Source organism: Manacus vitellinus, unplaced genomic scaffold (assembly GCF_001715985.3).
Source record: "Manacus vitellinus isolate BGI_N305 unplaced genomic scaffold, ASM171598v3 scaffold_71_pilon, whole genome shotgun sequence".
Classification (NCBI taxonomy): domain Eukaryota; kingdom Metazoa; phylum Chordata; class Aves; order Passeriformes; family Pipridae; genus Manacus; species Manacus vitellinus.
Window position 1 is genome coordinate 2,174,980 of NW_021940761.1, and position 18,451 is coordinate 2,193,430.

The 18,451-nt window shown below is 42.4% G+C and overlaps 1 protein-coding gene across 4 annotated transcripts in view; it reads left to right on the forward strand.

Annotated features, from left to right (window-relative positions):
• The first annotated feature begins 328 nt into the window (after nt 1–328).
• The window catches only part of AGAP1 (ArfGAP with GTPase domain, ankyrin repeat and PH domain 1), a 280,544-nt gene continuing 262,421 nt past the window's right edge, over nt 329–18,451 (forward strand). For all 4 annotated transcript variants that reach the window (XM_018084483.3, XM_029964414.1, XM_029964416.1 and 1 more), the window contains exon 1: nt 329–532. In XM_018084483.3, coding sequence (XP_017939972.1) covers nt 484–532 — 49 coding nt within the window. In that variant the 5' untranslated portion in view covers nt 329–483. The remainder of the gene's footprint in view (nt 533–18,451) is intronic.

Sequence of the window (18,451 nt, forward strand, 5' to 3'; positions counted from 1 at the left end):
TGAGAGCTCCATTGATCCCCGCAGCCCTTGGGCAGAGATGGAGTGCGGTGTAAATCTGTCTGGCCGTGGCATTAAGGAAATAGGAGGTCTCACACGTGGGCTGTGGTCAGTGGTGCTGGGTATGGAGCACATGGACTCCAAGAGCAGCTGGTGTTCTATTTTCAGAAGCCCTGAGGAGCCGTGATCCCAAAGTGTTGATCTGCTGCCTCTTAGGTCAGCTCATGGGAGAGCCCGGCGTAGGCACGGGGCAGCTGCAGCCTCTTCCTGCACACTGTGTAGAAACTCTGGCAACTGGGAGTTGTGCCTGTTATGTAAGAGGAACAAATGACTGCCTGGGATGATGTAAAAGGAGCTGCGTGTCTCGGGATGGCTGAAGGAGTCACCTCCAAGAGCTCCGCTCCTCTCCGACCCGAGTCCTGACGATGTGTTTGGACCAGCATTGATACATATAAGTGATTTCTGCACTTTGCTTTTTTGGAAAGGATGTTATTTGCTGCAAAGGAATTGGAAGGAGATGGCATTTCAGAAATAGGTATGATGATGTTTTCCAGCTTTCAGTGCAGTTTCTGTTCTGGAATAATGTCTTTGAGTGCTTTACCTATTTAGGAACAGGCATCTTACGACTGATTTTTAAGTACGGCACTAATGAGGGATTGCTTGCAACACAAACAAGTCAATCTTGTCAGAATTATTCAGACAGGTACCTTGCAGCTGTATCTGAAGAAAATTCAGTCCTCTCTGTAGGTATTCAGCTCATGCCATTTGAAAGGGAGAAGTGTTTGGCGGAAAGAGATTTAATTTAAGAAACCTCATTAAGTATATTGTGGGGTAGATGCAGTAATTCAATAATGAAGTGATTCATGTGCATTCCTGATAATTTTTAAGAAGCTCTTGATTCAGTGCATGTAATTTTTTTTGTGTATAAGGTTTTGCTTGTGTAATTGATAACCTGGGGATGTGGCTGACGTGCAGACTGGACTCAGAGGCTTTCTGAAAAGCTTCAGTGAGTATTGCTTTAGGTTGTGCACAAAGCAGTAGGGTTCTGTGAAGTCTTCTGAAAGCCTGGATAAGCAAACACTGTTATAGTTATAGAGAAGCTCTGGAATGAAAACCCTGGAGGAACAGACTAATTTTCTATTAAAAACATCTGAAGGAAGGTAATGATCTGTAGAAGTGGAGTGTTTGGAAACAGTTAATTTAATTAATTAATGTGTCCTCTTTGCTCATCTGAAAAAAGCTTTTAGAAAGGACTGCAGACATCTGCAGTGCTTTTTAATATTTGATGGGCTGTACAGTTCCTTACAGAAAATTCATGACCTGCTCTATTTCTGTGAGGCTGATTCGGTGAGAGCATCAGTGAAAGAAGTCGGGTGGATTCCTTATCTTCCTATTACAAAAGATACTGAAAGATTAGATCTGCTGCAGATTTACTTACTGTTTTCTTCTCATGTCTGTGAGCTCTGCATCAACAGATAATTTTTGGGGCTCTGGAACTGAATCATTGTTGCCCAGGATGCTTGTTCTGCTTATGGCTGGAATAAACACATTGGTAAGGCAGAGATTCACTGCTTGATGCCCTTGGGATTCCTGTTGCCAAAGGAAATATTGTAAGCCTTTAGCAAACATCTGAGGAGCAGCTCAGCATGACTTGTATATACAGGAAGAATTTCAGCGCAAGCAGATGCAGCAAAATGAGTGCTGAATCTGTAACAGGCTTCAAAACAGGCTGCTTTCAGTTTGAGAAGATCCTGGAAACCTGACCTTTTCTCAGTCCCTGGGTCCTGTAAGCTGCCCAGTTCCTTTGGCTTTCCTTGCCCTCTGGCAAAGGGGTCTTTATTAACAGTTGGTTTGTCCTCCTCACACTGACAAAACTACTTAGAAAAAGGTCAGATTCGAGTGGTGGCAAAGAACTGTAGGAGCCCCCTGAAGACACTGTGATAAGCTTTGGAAAAAGGAGAATATACATTGCCTGCTGAAGTGTTTAAAAAAAGCTGTTTGTCCATGGAATTTTTTTTTTCCCCTGAGTGAATATTAAGTTTCCACAGTTAAAATCCTCACTTCTCAAAGCTGGTTACTTGTTTTTGGTCCCCAGTTTATGGGTCTCTTGTGTAAACTGTTGTCACAAGATGCAATAAAGTTTTAGTTGTGGGGAATGTGAATTTTTGGCATTTCACATGACTGTGATATATCCTAGCTCAGTATATGGAGCTGTATTTCACTATTTTAAACTACCCAAAATCTTGTTAGTCTTAAGTGCGTAGCTGATGATGTCAGTTTTCCAGTGCTTAACCAGTTGTCCATAGTCAGTTATGGAGAGTCATGAAAAGAGGTTTTTTTTTCTCCTCAGGCTGAGGTTTGGGAACTGAGCGTTCCCGGAGTTGTTCTGGTGAAGATGTTCACAGAGCCACTGCAGAACTGCAGGATGGGTTGGGTTGGAAGGGACCTTACAGCCCATCCCACCCCCTGCCACTATCCCAGGTTGCTCCAACCTGGCCTTGGACATTTTCAGGGATCCAGGGGCAGCCACAGCTGCTCTGGGCAACCTGTGCCAGGGCCTCACCACCCCATGGGGAAGAATTCCTTCCCAATATCCCATCCCATTCCCCTTGTTTTGTCCCTCCAGGCCCTTGTCCCCAGTCCCTCTCCAGCTCTCTTGGAGCCCCTTTAGGCACTGGAAAGGGCTCTGAGGTCACCCTGGAGCCTTCTCTTCTCCAGGCTGAACACCCCAATTCTGTAAGAAATCCTTGGAAGCTAAGTGTATTGATTCATGGCTCAGCTATAATGGCAGCAGCTTCTTCCCCTGACAGAGCCAAAATGAACACATGGAGTATATCAGAATCTGGTAAACATATTATTTTAGAGGAGAGGGGGTTACCGAAGTTTAGCAGGTTAAAGAACTGTTAATAGCAGAGTCTCAGTATTTGCAATGAAGAGTTAAGTCCCTGGGGTTACTCGTATGGTCTGGACGACTCTGAGTTCAATTAATATCCTTATATTTTGCCATTAGGTAGGTAGGAAACAGCAAATCCAAACACTCTGCTGGCAGAACTGAGTGCTGGGGTTTCACTGTTCCTTATCATGGAGTCAATAAGGTTGGAAAAGACCTCCAAGACCAGTGTTTGGACCATACACCACCCTGTCAGCTAGACCAGAGCATGAAGTGCTATGTCCAGAGGCAATTTGACAAACTGACATCAGTTTGAGCTTCTATTTAGAAATCTTCTGTATGGAAAATGTCTGAAAATATAGTGGCAATAGTTAAAACTCTGTAATGCCTGAATGTTTGCTTAAATTAGTGGATAATAATGAAGATGAGATGTGATAGAAAGTTTGTCATTAATGATGAATAAACTCCATCTGTATAACGAAAAAACTGATGTCTCTGCTCTTGAGCATCTTAACTTCAGGTTTTTTCCTTTATGGAAAAAAAAGAAATTGCATTTTTTGGGAGTTCAGATGTGTTGTAAGCCTCAGGCATATTGTTGTTATCCCAGGAGCAATGGGTGGAAATAAATGCAAGGGTGGTGATAATGAGCAGTGCTTGCTGTCTGCTGAGAGAGCTGATAATACACAAAATTCACCATTTGCTTCAAGTAGTCTCTTTGTGAAGACAGAAACATGGAAACCTTTTATAAAACCCCAACACAACAGCAGAAACAGCTATTAAATAGATCCTACACCCAGACTGCTCCATTTTCTGCTATTTGGCATTAAGCACTAATTAACTTCTGCACAATGTTAACTCAGCTGAGCTTGGTACCAGTCAAAACATGTTAGTTGTGTATCATTAATAACACAAGAAAAAAATGGGCTCTTGGTAAATATAAATACATGCTGATAGCACTTCCTGTGTTTGGAAACACAGCCAATGTGATCCAGTGTCAGCTTTTATAAAAGTATGAGATATGGGGCTGTAGGATTTGCCTGATGCTCACCAGCTTCTTGTCAGTAAATGGAGCATTTCGTTTTTGCAGGGACTTTGGGGATTAATTGGAAGTGCTCATGTGCTGAGAACTGTGCATTAAGCTAAAGAAAGAGGAGGAGCTCTTCAATGAGAGAAACTACCTTCCAGTTTTATCAGTGTTTTTAATAAGCATGCTTAATGTTTGAAAGAAAATATAATTCTCCTTGCTTGTGTGAATATAGAGGAAACTGCACACTTAGGGATGGAGCAGGATTGTTTCTACTGTGATTAGAATATTCATAATGCTCTTGCAAGGAGACTGGCAAGTGAATGATGGATTGATGGATGTTTTCCTTCACCAGGGCAGTATTTCTGTGAGCAGTGTCCACTGGCAGAACAGAGCAGCGAGATAAACACTGTGCAGTGGCCAGGTCATTCTTGATTAGTAGGTTCCACCTGTGCAGGGGAGAAGATGTAGATGTTGTTCAGGATCTCTAAAGGTGAAATGTTGATTCCTGTTTTGAATCATCTCCTTACCTGAGGGATAATGATGTTAGTTTGAGGATTTTGCCCAAACAGCATTTACCCCTGCTGCTCTCAGGACCTGAGCTAATAACGTGCTAAGAAAGTGAACACTTGGCCTTATTCTGTGTTCATTTTCAGTTGATCATGTGGGGTTTTACCTTTGCAGTACCCTCAGGTATGACCTTCTGTAAACAGGGATATGGCAAGTTAATGAACATTCCCAGCTGGTGTACCAATAAAGGCAGGTTTGGGCGGTACAGGAGGACTTCAAACTCCAGTAATTCTGGTGACTTTTGGAAGCAGAAGGATGTTGAGGTGGGAGTTTGCTGTGGTGTCAGTGCTGTGAAACTCTAAAAGTAACTGGCAGGTGAGGCTGAAATCATCTTCCAGGAAGATGACATGGAATAATGTTGCTTGCTAGTGGGTATCCAGAGCGTTGGAATCCCACAAACCTTTTGTTGTTTCTAGGCCTTGAAGGTCTTATTTTTTTGTGTGCCATCTAACTGGGAACACAGCTCGATGGGAAATACAATATTCTCTTCTAAATGTAGTTGGTTTTCCCTAGTTAAAGTAGTGGGTATAATATACAGCAGGAAAAGAGAGTATCAATAAGGTATGTGCCATGTGTAAAAGGGAAGAAAAATCCATCTGAGTCCTGATCGTGAACTCCCAACATGTTAAGAATGTGGTTTTTTGGGGAAAAAAAATGTGTACTTTAGTCAGAAGATGATGGCCATGTTGGTACTTTGGTAAATGAAGAATGGTGGCTGTTGAGTTGTGTTTGAAGTGAAGCAGATATTCCGTGTACCTACACATGAGGTGCTACTTTAGCTAAAAATCAAGCCATAATTCAGCAGTCAATTAATATATGACTGTAGAAATAATTACATCTTCAATTTATTTTAGAATAAGATAAATTGAAAGCTAATTTTATTAATAAACACCCATCTTCTAAATTTTCAGGCTGCGTGAATGTTTTGCTTAAAGCAGCTTCTGCACAGGAAATGCAGTTCTGGGAAAACATCTGAGAGGGATCATACACATCCAAAACAGAGCTGTTTGATCTTGGTTCGTGAGCTTTGATTCCCTAAAATAGCTGCATAATTAGTCGGCACTAAAGGGCAGCTTATCTGGACATACTGGAAAAAATGTGACACGTCATGTCCCCAACTCTTGGTATTCATAAGTTGGTATAAAAGTGCAGTTTGTGCTCAGTTTCCTCCGAGATTAGTGGGGATAAATTAGCCTGGGACTGAATATTTCAACCAGTATTAGTAAATCGGTGCGGCCTTTCCACTTTTCTATGACTTTACTTTTTTCTCCCTTTTTTTTTATTATGTTCCTCTTCTGAAATTTTTAATTTTTTCTTTGAGTGAATCTTAACTGCAGAGTAAAATTTTGTTTGTTTGTTGTTTTTTTTTTTATGTCATACCTTGAAAATATTTTACTGGGTTTTAAAACTAAAATGCATCTGTGAAATGGTGGGGAATTTTAGAGACATCAGCCTGACTTACACAGTAAGTACTTAGTTCTCACAGAAACTGGGCTTAAATTTTGGAAAATTCTGATACTCCTCACATCCTCACACCCAGAACAATCCAAGCTGGAAATATTTCTTCTTTTTTTTTTTTTGTTTTGTTTTGTTTTGTTTAAATGCAGCCTGTTGGCATCCACATAAGGAAACTCAGACCTCTCTGGGGAATCCCAGGTTTGCTTTCATTGAAAACATTTAAATTTTCTCTTGAAAGCGGATTTCCATGATGGTAACATTTCCCTCCTCTCCCCAGATTAAAAACTACAATTTAAAAGCCAGAGGAGCTGTTTGCCATGGTTCTCCACAGTGTTGTTCTGGATGTTGTTCAGTCCTGAGGCATCACTGCACCAGCAGTGTCTCAGAGAATTTTGTGGTGAATAGTGAACTGTCTTCGCTGGATCAGAGCATGTTTCCCTTGCTGAATTTTGAAGAACAGCTAAACCCATGTTATTTATCATGAGATGAAAAGGTTTTGCATTTCATTTTGCCTTTAATGTGCAAGTTAAGTATGTTGCATGAAAAAATAAGTTTATTCTGGGGCAGCTGTGCAAACTGAGTCTAATTTAGGAACTCAGTATGGCAAATAATCTGAAAATGCTTCAGAAAAGGTGTGATTTCTAAATTCAGTGCGTGAAATACTGGAAGTTAACAGTAGTGTTGTTCAGTTGGGTTCAGACTGAACCTTCATAGCACCACACCACAGAGAAATACTTGATTCACTGCTTACAAGAAGTGTTCTCATCAAATCACTCGTGGAAATCCTTGGAGCTGTACGTTGAAAGAAGAAATGGGAATTTGCCTTGTAATATTACAAGTGAGGAGCTTTGAGACAACGTGGTGATTCTGAGTTGGTGAGAGTAAACATGTCAAGTAGCTCGGCATTGGCACTTGGTAAAATTGGTGGTGTTTTGCATACGATTTAAAATGTTGCCCCCTTCTGGTTACTGACAATTCTGAGAGCTGGGTATGGGGAGGACTACAGTAAATTACATAAACAAAGCTGGGGAAAAAAGGAAGCATGGATTTTATTTTGCATTAGAATATAGTTTTGATGTCTTAAAATAATGTAATACTTTAAAAAGAAGTCCTGAATATAAGGGAAGTTTCCAGGCACATATAAAGATGACACCTAGTAAGAATTAATGTGGGGGAAGCAAGATTTAGGAGACTACCAGTTTTATTTAGTATTAAACATATATTTTAATTTGTCTGACTTGTAGTGGGTTGTTTATTTTGTTGTGAACTTCCTTTAAGGGACTGTTTTGCAGGAGGAGTTGTGGCCATGTGCAGGAATAGAGGCTGTGAGTGTGCTCCTGAGAGCTGGGATGTTGGTGCTAGTCCAGGAATTTTTTGAAATGGAAGCTGTTATTGCTTCTATTACTCTTCTGTCCCATCCCTGGAAATGCCCAAGGCCAGGTTGGACAGGGCTTGGAGCAAGCTGGGCTAGTGGAAGGTGTCCCTGCCCGTGGCAGGGCATGGAATGAGATGGGCTTTAAGGTCCTTCCAACCCAAACCAATCTGTGATTCCATGATTCTCCAGAGGTAGCACTTGGCATTAAGTGTGTTCCCAGCCAGTGCTGGTTGTTGATGAAAATGTAAAGCTTTGCCTCACAATCTGTCCTAATACACATCTAGGATTGAGTGGAAACATCCAGTATAGTAAGGAAGGTACCTGAACTGCTGTTCACAGCCAAACCTGGGCTTTGAATTAAGCAAGATAAATAAGGTGATGCTTGCTTGCAGATTATTAAAAATATATATATATATTGCAATAGCTCGTTTTTATGTCATAGCTTTTATGTTATAGCTGTAAAACTGCCTGTGATTTGAGTTCCCAGGCAGAGAACTCCCAGCTGTGATTGGCAGTGCTGACACAGAGCTACACTGCCTGGGTATCCCTACTCGGCAGTAGCAGCACCAGCAGCTTGGCAGGCTGGGCTTCATTTAGTGGGCTTTGGTCCTCACTTTGGGAAATGCAGCATCCAGAATTAAAAGGCCTAAGTCCTGAGTAAGGTCAGTAACATAAACTATGTGTGCATTAGCAGGTAAGAACTTTGAAGGCTAATCGTGCTTTCCTGTTGAAAAATGAACAGAGGCTCAAGTGGTAAGAGAAGCTGTGGCTGCCCCATCCCTGGAAGTGTCCAAGGCCAGGCTGGACGGGGCTTGGAGCAACCTGGGCTAGTGGGAGGTGTCCCTGCCCATGCCAGGGGGTGGAATGAGATGGGCTTTCAGGTCCCTTCCAACCTAAACCACTCTGTGATTCCATGATTTTATGTCCAATGTGTTGCCACTAAAGGTTGAGGAGCCTCATATGAAATCACACTGATCTTTTAAGCTGACTCTTACACTAAAAGCAAGTAGGAGAAGGTACCTCTGGCAGACTCCTGCTGTTAAGTTTCAATCCAAAGATAAATTTCATAGACTGATAGGGAGGAATAAATTGTGGACATCAGGAAATAGTGGTGTGAGGTCTATAAGGTGGTCAGTACCTTCAGCTGTTTTGAGTTGAATTGTTTGTGTTCTCCTCTCTCACTTACTTAAATACCAATATTTCTGAAATTAACTTCTTTAAGAAAATGCTAATGAACATGAAATAGGTATGGAGGGTTTTCACATACAAGCAGCAGCTCTTGCCAGTAGATGGAGGTAATGAGATACACAAGTCAAACTCCAGATTCTCCAGCCCTTTGAGAAGGGGGGATAAAAGCCAAGTGATCTGCAGCAGAAGGAACAACTTGGAGTTTGCTTTTGCATTTTGTGGGACTCGTAGAAGAGATTGAGAAAGCCTGTTTCTAACAGGACCTGAACTCAGAAAGCTACTGTGCAAGTATTCCTGCATCAGAGGGATTTTTCTGTTCTTTCTCCATTCTCTGCATGGTTTATGCAAGTAATTAGTATTCTTTCTAGAAGAGTGTTTTGGGGCTCTTCTAACAGTATGAGTCATGATGAGAATTGATTCTCTCACAGCAGTTTTCTAGTTTGCCTTTTGGTTTATAACATTTCATCCTGGTTTTTAAAATTAGATAAAGGAAGGAAGCCGATTTGGCTGAATCCAGGCTCTTGGTGTGTGTGTCTGAGATTTGTGAGGGTTGATCTTGTGGGACAAGACTCAGAGACTTCTTTGCAGTGTCAAATCCTCCTGTTAACCTCAGAACCTACAAATTATAACCCCCTTTTGATAGTTGGACATTATTAATCTAGCAAATGATAGTAGTTGCAGGAGCATAGTGCTGCCCTTTGTCTACAGAGTATTACACTGGTTTTAAAGTCGGTTTTGAGAATACCTCTATAAATTAAGTTTGCATGTTGCCATTCCCATGGCTGCTTTATATCCAAGAACACACTTGCAATCAGTTCTGTAACTGAAGAATTTTAAGTTGCATAGTTTTGGGAAGGCTTTCAAAGGGTCATAAGGCAACCTGATGCATAACAACTCTTCCGTGTGCTGCACTGCTGGTTTTGGATTGGAAACCCTGAGATAATTCCACACTCACCTTGTCTTGCTACTGCACGGGATGAAACTTGAGCTTCTGAATCTCTCAGCCACTCATTTTAATTAGAAAATTGCCTACAGGTGTCAGAAATAATGGTATTGAATAAGTACCTGTTGCAGGAGTGGAGCTTTGTGCTGTGTGAGTGCTGTGGAGAGAGAGCTCAGATCCCTGTGCTCCAGTTTTTAAACATCTCCATGAGAAGAGCTATGGAAGGTGTGGCTGACACTTAAAGCTTGCAGGCCAAGGTTGAACAAAACCAAAACAGAAACCCAGAGCTGGGAGATTTCAGGCAGCACCAGTGCAGTATGTTTGAACATTCCCAGCATGTTTTTGCTTAGTGAGATATGTGTGAGTTCAGAGGGCCTTTCTTAAAGGAAAAGTACCTGGCTAAGGAAGTGTCATTTTTCCTAGGACTGTCACAAATTTCAGAGGTGTTGGCACTAACTCTTTTTTCCTTATGTGCAAAAGTAGAACTTGCAGTAAACTGACTGTCATAAGGCCTTGTGGGAAGTTAGGACTCAAGGTGAACTGTTTCATGGCAATTATGCACTGCCTGTGGAATAAATGAACTTAATATAAGCAGTTTATGGGTCTGTATTTCTCCTATCCTCCTGTTTCCCATTAGTGAAAATAACTGTGAGCTTTCCAGAAGCTTGTTTGTGCAGAGCCATATGGAAAACAATGCCCTGGAAGGAGTGCTTGCTGATATGGAAATAGCATCTGGAGTCATTAGTTTGTGTGAGTAACTTTAACCCAGCAGGAAAAGATGTAATTGTGACTTGAGGATGCTGCTCTCTTGTCCTTTGTGTGTTGTCAGGATGCTGGTGATGCTTGTGTTCTGTGGGTGTCTGACTTGCCTCTTTACATCAAAACCCAGACCTGAAATGGATATAGTCAAAATAACCTCAGCTTCTGTATTTTGGGCTTGTTCCAGCTTCAGACATTCAGCAATTTCATCTGTAAGACTTGTGTGTTTACAGTACCTATTAAACTTACTTGTGAATTTGCAGTGATAAATTAGAAATGCAGAGTGTGTTGGCCATTGGTCTGAGAGTGCCTAAGCCTGGTAGGAAATTGTATTTCTCGTGGCTGCTGAACAGTGCTGAGAAGCTCGTTGAAACGGCCCCTTGAATTTTAAACCCACGCTCTTTGATTCACACAAGGCCAGCAGTGAACTGCAAAGATCCAGCCCTGGACAGATGCAGGAGCTGAGCTCAATAGTTCTCTTCTCCTGCCTGGAGAGCGACAGGCAGTGCGTGCCATGGGAACAGTTGTGCCAATGTACCTTCCAAATCCGGCATCCCAGCCCCCGGTGTGTGCGAGGATTGTCAGCCGGATGTGCCGGGTCCCTTCTCCTCGGATTTGGGGGGGAAGCTTGGAGAAGACAAATGGTGGCTGTTTGCAGGAGAGGATGTAATACAACAGTCTCAAGGGAAGGGGCTTTGGCACACTGGTTTTAAAGGAAACCTGGCGTTTGGGGATGTGCTCAAGGATGTAAATGGTGGGAATGGGAAGATTTGGAAGACAGGAGGCAAAAAGGGGGAAGATTTGGGTTATGGCATTGGTTTCAAGTGCACTCCTAGTTTTTGGTGGCAGAGCAGGGACCTTGGCTTCTTTTGCATTCGCACCAACAGTTTTAAAAACTATTGTTTTGCTTATGTTTGCAAACTAATGTTCTTTGTGACTGCTTGGCATGTGAATGCATATTTGAGTGATTTAGGGGACAATAGATCTTAGCTCCAATAAACCTGGAAGGTGAGCTGGCAGGGGTCAGTGCTGGTTTGCTCCCAGGTGCCAACACTGTTGTGCTCACTGCCAACAGGAGGTCACCCCAGCTGTTATTCCCTGGCTATATCCTATTTCTCTTTCGCTGATATTTCCAGCCTGTATGTAGCTTTTCAGAAGGGCTGGTGGACATCAAATCCCAGTGCTTTCCAGAGATCCCCTGTGAGATGTGTAGTTTGGTGGTTAAAATTACCAGTGTGGGATGCTTACAGATCCCTGGAGGACACATTTCTGTTCCTTGTTGGCCTGGTAACTGCTTCATGCTGGTTCTGGTTATAAATATCTCCAGGTTGGTAAGAGACAGGTGCTGTAAACAGATGTTCCTCCTTAACCAGGGTTAAACAACCTTTACCTTCTCCCTCTAAAAAAACCCCCACTCTGTGTTTACTGTAAAGAACAATGGGAAGAAATGTAAATATGCACTGAATGTATCCAAATTCTTCCTGAGGTGGAGTTGTGCTTTAAAATAGGCCTTGGGAGCAGAGCTGCTCTTTGTGTATGTTAGATGTGTGATTCCTACCTTCAGGTCAGTGCTTGTTGATTAAAAAAGGGATAAGGACTTGGAGCACAAGGAAGAAGAATTCCCTGTATAGGAGCAAAGGGTTCATGCTGTATATATGAGAGTAAAGAGATGAAAAATTGTGCAAAGGAGTAGTTGCCTCCAAACCCTAGGTTTTGAGGCAAGAGATACTGTCCTGTGTCTAGGGACTGGTTGTCATTTATTTTATTTGTTGCAGTAACTTCAGAAATTTCCATAACTTTCAGTCAACTCAGGTGTGTGAAAACTCCCTTGTGGTACCTTAAATCAGCTTATGAAGGGATGGGAATGAGCACCCCAATACTGGTGTGATAATCCTTATCCATTTTCCATGTCTTGTCTTCTGCGTCCTTGGGTTGGTGTTCAGACCAGCATTACAAATACTCCTGTTACCTGAAAATAATTCTATAGACACTTCAGGCTGGATTTAATACTAAAATGGAAAAAGACCATCTGCCTGCTTGGCTGTTGTGGGCATCGGTGTGAAGACACCTGTTGAGTTTGATGTTACTGACACTGGAGTATGAAATGGATCTTTGATATGGTGTGGTGTTAGAGAAGGAGCAAGAGAGGCTTCACTCAGTTTTGATGAAGCTGTGGTTTCATCACTCAGAGCTGCTTTCTGTGGGGGAAGAAGGAGAAGAGATGGGGTAACCCCCCCTGCTGCAGTTTGGATGCTGCAGTTGGTGTGTTTGTCCACGTGGGTGTTGGGTTTTCTGTTGCAGTCCCACTGCAGGGGACAGAAACAGGCCCAAAGCAGATGGGCATGGCAGGACTGTTCTGCTGTCCCTGTGTCTCCCGTGGGCTGTCACTCAGGTAACTCAAATAGATTTCCTTGTGCTTTGGGTACAGGTGATTAAGACCAAGAATTTTCTTTTCTGTCAGTGTGTCAAAAGAAAAGGAAGAAAAATGCCTGTATTCTCCAGGCTGTTACCATTTACCTTCAGGTTGTGTTGAAAGCATCTATGTGCTATCCCATGTGATGGGCAAACTTAGCAGCCAAGAGCTGCATCTTTTTCTGTGCAATGAGTGTTACATTCGAGCTCAGTTTCTGCCTTTGTTTCCATGTGGTGGTTTTAAAACTGGGGCACAGATGCACCTTCAGCACATAATGCATATGCATAATCAAAAGCACTGGTTTGCAGTAAATAATTCATGTCAGCTGGGCCACTTGGTTCTGATAATGAGATCTCAGGGGCTCGGCTCTTTCCAGATGATATATGAAATATTTGCTGTTAGTCATTCACACGGACAACTACTTAGTTGCTAAAAGGATTTGTGTGTTGAAGGGAAGGAAATTCCTTAAGTTTTCTAGTTGTTTCTGTACTTTCTTGATGTCTCTTTTCCCTATCTGCCTGAGCTCTGAGCAACTCTGACTGGTAAGACTTGGAAGGATGAATGACTGCCACCCCTGAGTGAAAATCTCTAGGAACTGACACAGGTAGGGATATAAATCTAAATGATGCTGTTATTGACAACCTACTCCTTACAAAATCAATTTGGAAATTATCTTTGAGAGGGAGGAAAGTTGATAGATATGTGGAAGGATGTTGGTATTTCATTACTTTCAGAGGGTCACAGAAATTTTGATGGAAAAACATGTGTTTACACACCCATTGAACCTTTTAGGAATATGGAGATTTGGTTAACTTTGTTCTTCCCTTTAGGCAAACTTCAGTAGGACAAATAAAGTCATGTGTGTGGGTCCCTTCCAACCCAACCCATTACAGACTTCTGCCCTAAGCCAGGGTGGACTGGGTTTAGCACTGCTACTGCTGCCTTGCACAATGAATGTCAGATTCTGTGGGTAGAATAGCAAACAGAACTGCTGTAGGTTCCCCACCCTATTCTTTTGGTCACTAAAAATGTTATATTTTTATCAAAAACTGTTATTAGTCAAAAATCTTCCTTAATGATGTGTTTTCTGGCACCCTTCCTTAGTGCACAGTGCTGCAGGAATCCTGACAGCTTCTGTAATTAATAGCAAATTAGCATATGACAGTGCTTTCTGCTGAACCTTAAACCATCTGCTCATGGCTCTTGGCTTGTCAGTCTCCTGTGCAGCGATCTGGGAGGGCATTCCAGAGGAGTTCTGTGGTTTTCCCTTCCAGAATGTTTAAAATTTACACCCCGTGAGGGGGCAGGGAGGTCAGTGTGGGGAAACCAGCTCTGGGGTTTGACCTGATAAGCAAAGGTGAGGCTCTGGAGGCTTCAAAGGTGGAGAGAAGAAGACTGGGTTTGTTACAGATGCCAAGAGAGGTTGTGGATGTTCCATCCCTGAAGTGTCCAAGGCCAGGTTGGACAGGGCTTGGAGCAACCTGGGCTATGGAAGGTGTCCCTGCCCATGGCAGGGGGTGGAATGGGATGGTCTTTAAGGTCCTTTCCAACCCAAACCGTTCTAGGGTTCTATGAGATGCAGGATATTTGAGGGGACTCTGCTCAGCACCTGTAACTTGAAGGAGAAAAGTTGAAAACACACTTGATATGTCAGATTCACCGGTGCTGTAAAGAAGATAAATTGCTTTTCTTGAATTTGGACATACCTTATGAGCTCCTCTGCTGCTTGTGTGCAGGTGGCTGCATGGTTTGGCTTTTATAATGGTAAAAAATGAGCTGGAGGATGGGTTGCTTCAGGAATAAAGACAAAGCTGGATGTGAAGGGGTAGCTCAATATATGTAAATAACTCATCTTTATTCTCGTAATTCTGTTAACTTGATAAGCCTCCATATTCTCTAAAGCCTTTATCAGTATTCCATATGTATGCTGATGATTATTCACTGTAAGTGTTGCTTTTGCAGCAAAGTAAGCCTGGTGGGAATGGTACAGGCACTGCTGCTATAGAGAGGATTTTGTCTGTGCTTCTGGCTTGAAAAAGTTCCTGATTTTTATTTTCTTTTATTCCACATTCTTCCATTAAGACCTGTGCTATGGTAATTTCTGTATGAAAAATAATAATCCTTTAAAATACCTATATTTTTTTACCAGAGTGAACTCTGGTGAGCGTGTACAGCAAGTGAAGCGAATTCAAAATCCCTCTGGTTCAGCTGTTTCCTACAGAGAATAAATTAAGAGAATAGAACATGTTCTGTTTTCATGTGAGCTTAACATGGAGTGGTCATATGGGTTCCTGCAGAAGTGGGTCAAAGCTATTTTTGCTCTTTGCCTTCCAGCCATTAAGAGAAAATATCGGACACCTGGCTCTGCAGTAGGCCAGGCATTCTCTGTCCATTTTAGTGTGCCTTCACCACCAGAAAATAAAAGCCCTTTCAGCTGCTGTCCTCATCTTGGAAGGACTGCAGCTTTAAAAACTGACGGACACGTTTGCACAAGCTGGTTTCTGGTTCAGTTAATGATGAAAATAAATTTTACTCCTAAGAGATAAGTGATAATTGAATACATGGGTATTTTAGCTAAGGCTAGAAAAACATTCTAGGGATTTGGAAGTGGTATTTAGATTTAACATACAGCTGTGCTTACAGAGCAGGCACCCTGTGGAATATGCACATGACCTCAGAGCAGAACTAGGAGAACCTGAGCAAAATCATGTCAAGACTGTGACAGGAGCTCGATTGAATTTCATTAACATAACTTAAAATACAGCACAAGGCACTTGACTTCTGGCCATTCAGACTGGAACCAAACTCATCACCATGGAGGTCACCTGTGGTTTGGAAAGGGGCTGAGGGGTAACAGCACTTCAGCAGGAAATTAAAATGAAGATCCCAGGCTTGCAGGATGAGTATCCTGAGAGAATGTCCCAGATGGTTTTTGTTCTCTTCCCCCCTGCTGTTGGAATGATCCCTCAGCTTTGCATGGTTACACAGTTCATGTGCTGCAGCCATGTGGAGTCAGGGAATCACTGAGATTGGAAAAGCCCTCCAAGATCATCCAGGCCAACCCTTAACCCAGCATTGCCGAGGCCACCGCTGAGCCCTGTCCCCAAGTGCCACATCCACACAGCTCTGAAATCCCTCCAGGAGATTTAGGGCCTGTTGTTTCCCTCAGGAAATACGGTAACAATAGCATATCCTACCTCAGAGGTAAATTTTGTTAGGAAGCAAATAGGTGTTAATTTTTTTCATAACTCAAGCCTGTGGGATGAAACGACAGACCTGTGTTGTCTGATCCCTGCTTGGCCATTCCCTGACCCTCTCCTGCAAGCACAATCTCCCACCATCTCTTACACTGACTTATTTGAACTCTGTTCACCTCCTGAGGTGCTCCTTTTGAATGCTCCTTTTCCACTGGTGTGGGCTGTTTAGGCTTGTTTTCAAAAAACATAAAAATACACAGAGTGTAAGTAATGTGGGAGGCTTACAAGCACCACTGATAAATTGTATTATTCTTAACTTGGAAAGTTATAGTTGAATTCTTGTGTAATTGTCAGAGGTTTTTGTACTTCTGTTGCTATGAAAGAACTATCAAGATGTAATTGCAATAAAAGCATTTATATTATCTCTAAGTACTGTCCACTTCAGGAGGTCAGCTGCTCATAGCAGTAATATTAGTCTGAAATAATTGGTTTAAAATCCAAGCTGTGCTGTGCTGCTTTGCTTCCAAGAGTGTGTTCTCCAAGACACAGTGGATGTTTTATTTCACACATGACCCTCTGCATCCTGTCAATGAATGTTCTACTCTGCCTCTATAGGAAAAGGGCTCGGATTTTCCAGATCTGTTTATTCAGTTGATATTTATTTCCCTTGATAGTCCTTTTCCTTTTGATAAGGTCATACAAAGGGGTAATTTTTATTACAAAAAGTAGTTCTGTGGTAGCTGAGGTCTTGGGCCTCATGTTTTATTTCTGAGGCACCTGTAGTTTGCCTCCCTGACCTTCCAAACCTTCCAAACCTTATTTTCTGTGGCAAGTAGTAAGACCTGTAGCAAACAAATCGGGAGTTCCTGGCACAGAGAGTCAGCTTTTGACCTTTGCAAGGTCGTGGTGATTTTTATTCAACTGAACAGATAGGACTGGAATTTTGTAGGGCCCCTGAAGTCTCCCTGGTTTGCAGTGGGTGATAGCAACTGCTTGGGCCCAGATAGGGAAAGTTACTCTTTATTCAGATGCCTGTGGGAAGATGTACATGTTAAATAAAAAGTGTATTGGTGCTCCCTGTACAGGTTTAATTTTACATTTTATATCCGGGTTTGAATTAAGGAGGGGTTTTGGGTTTTGCTGGTTTTTTTGGAGTGACTATCCTGTGTTTTCGGCATGACTATAGTTGTGTGATTTTTTTACGTTTGAAGTCATTTCAGGAAGGAATTGGTCTGAACCACGTTTCCTTTGTTCTGTAGCAGGTATTATTATTAATTCCTGCATTATTCCACACTGGCAAATGCTTTAGTGGTATTAGGATGGGGGGAATGTTGTATTTAAATCCCATCTGGTGCCGAGCCGAGTGTGGCGAGGAAGGTCATTTTAGGTAACCCAAGGCACACATCCTACGCAGGATAAATGGTGCTGGTGACATGTTTTTTCCTTGTTGATGGTACTGTATCCTGGAAAGATGATAGCGGGTTTTATTTGGAAAGGGAAAGCACAGAAGTGGCCGAGGTCCAAGGACAATTACAGCTGCAGAGGCATTTTAGTCTGCCAGTGGAATGAAATATTAGGAAGTCACGTTTGTTCTGGGAGCTGACCCCAGTTTGTTGGTGTGAGGAGTGTGTCTGCTCTGAGGGGGCTGGCAGGGCTGGGACTCGCCCAGCGCGGTGTCCACGGGGCAGTTATTGCAGGTGTAAAGGCATGGGTTTGAAGGACTGACTTGGATAATTGATGGTTTTAGCTCTTCAGTGTCTGGTGGCTCTGTGTAAACAGTGATTTTTCACAGTGCTGGGAGAAAATCCAGAGCAAAGCGTGAAGGCTGGGCCCTTCCCAGGCTGCTGTTGATATCCCCGCGTGGATCAGCTGGCAAAGTGTCTGAGCCACTGTGCATCAGAGCTTTGGAAGTAATCAGCTTTTCCTTACCTAGAAAACAGTGAAAAGTGTGAAATACAGCCTTTTCATGAGCCCAAATTTAGGCTTTCCAAAGCAGGAACCCACATTTTCATGGAACATACCTCAAAGTGTTGCATCACGCACTTTGGGCAGTTGTATCGCATTTAACTAAGGTTCGGCCTAAATTTTACATGAACTGCTATTGTTTCAGTGCAGAGGGGTTTTGGAGTCAGTATCTATTATTTGAGGCTATCTATTATTTGACAGTGACTTCTGAAACACAGGGTTTTATCTCCCCTCTCTAAGTGCACGTGCTTGGTTTGCCCATAATGCCTCCGACATTAATGCTGCCCGTGTTTACAGCGGGGTGTTGAGGGAGTGTAAATAATTTTGAAGCAGCAGGAGTGACCTACTTCTTAGAAGCATTTGCCTTCTGGCTGTTTTGTGGGGTCTGTGGATTCCTAGATCCCTTCCATGGAAAGGCAGTCTTCTTTCAGGTTTAATGCTGTACAAATGTAAAGAGAAGGGTAATTTCAAATGTTACGCAACTAAAATGCCGCTTGTTTGTACAGTTATTATTGTGCAGAAGCAAGTGTGGCCTGAGTAATAACTGTGTAAACTGTGGGAATTACTTTTGTGAGCACAGGGAATAATTACAACCAAAATCTTTGTAGAGTAAGATTTTCTTTACTGCTGCATTAGGTCACTACCATTTCTGTTTAAGAAAAGTGAGTTTCT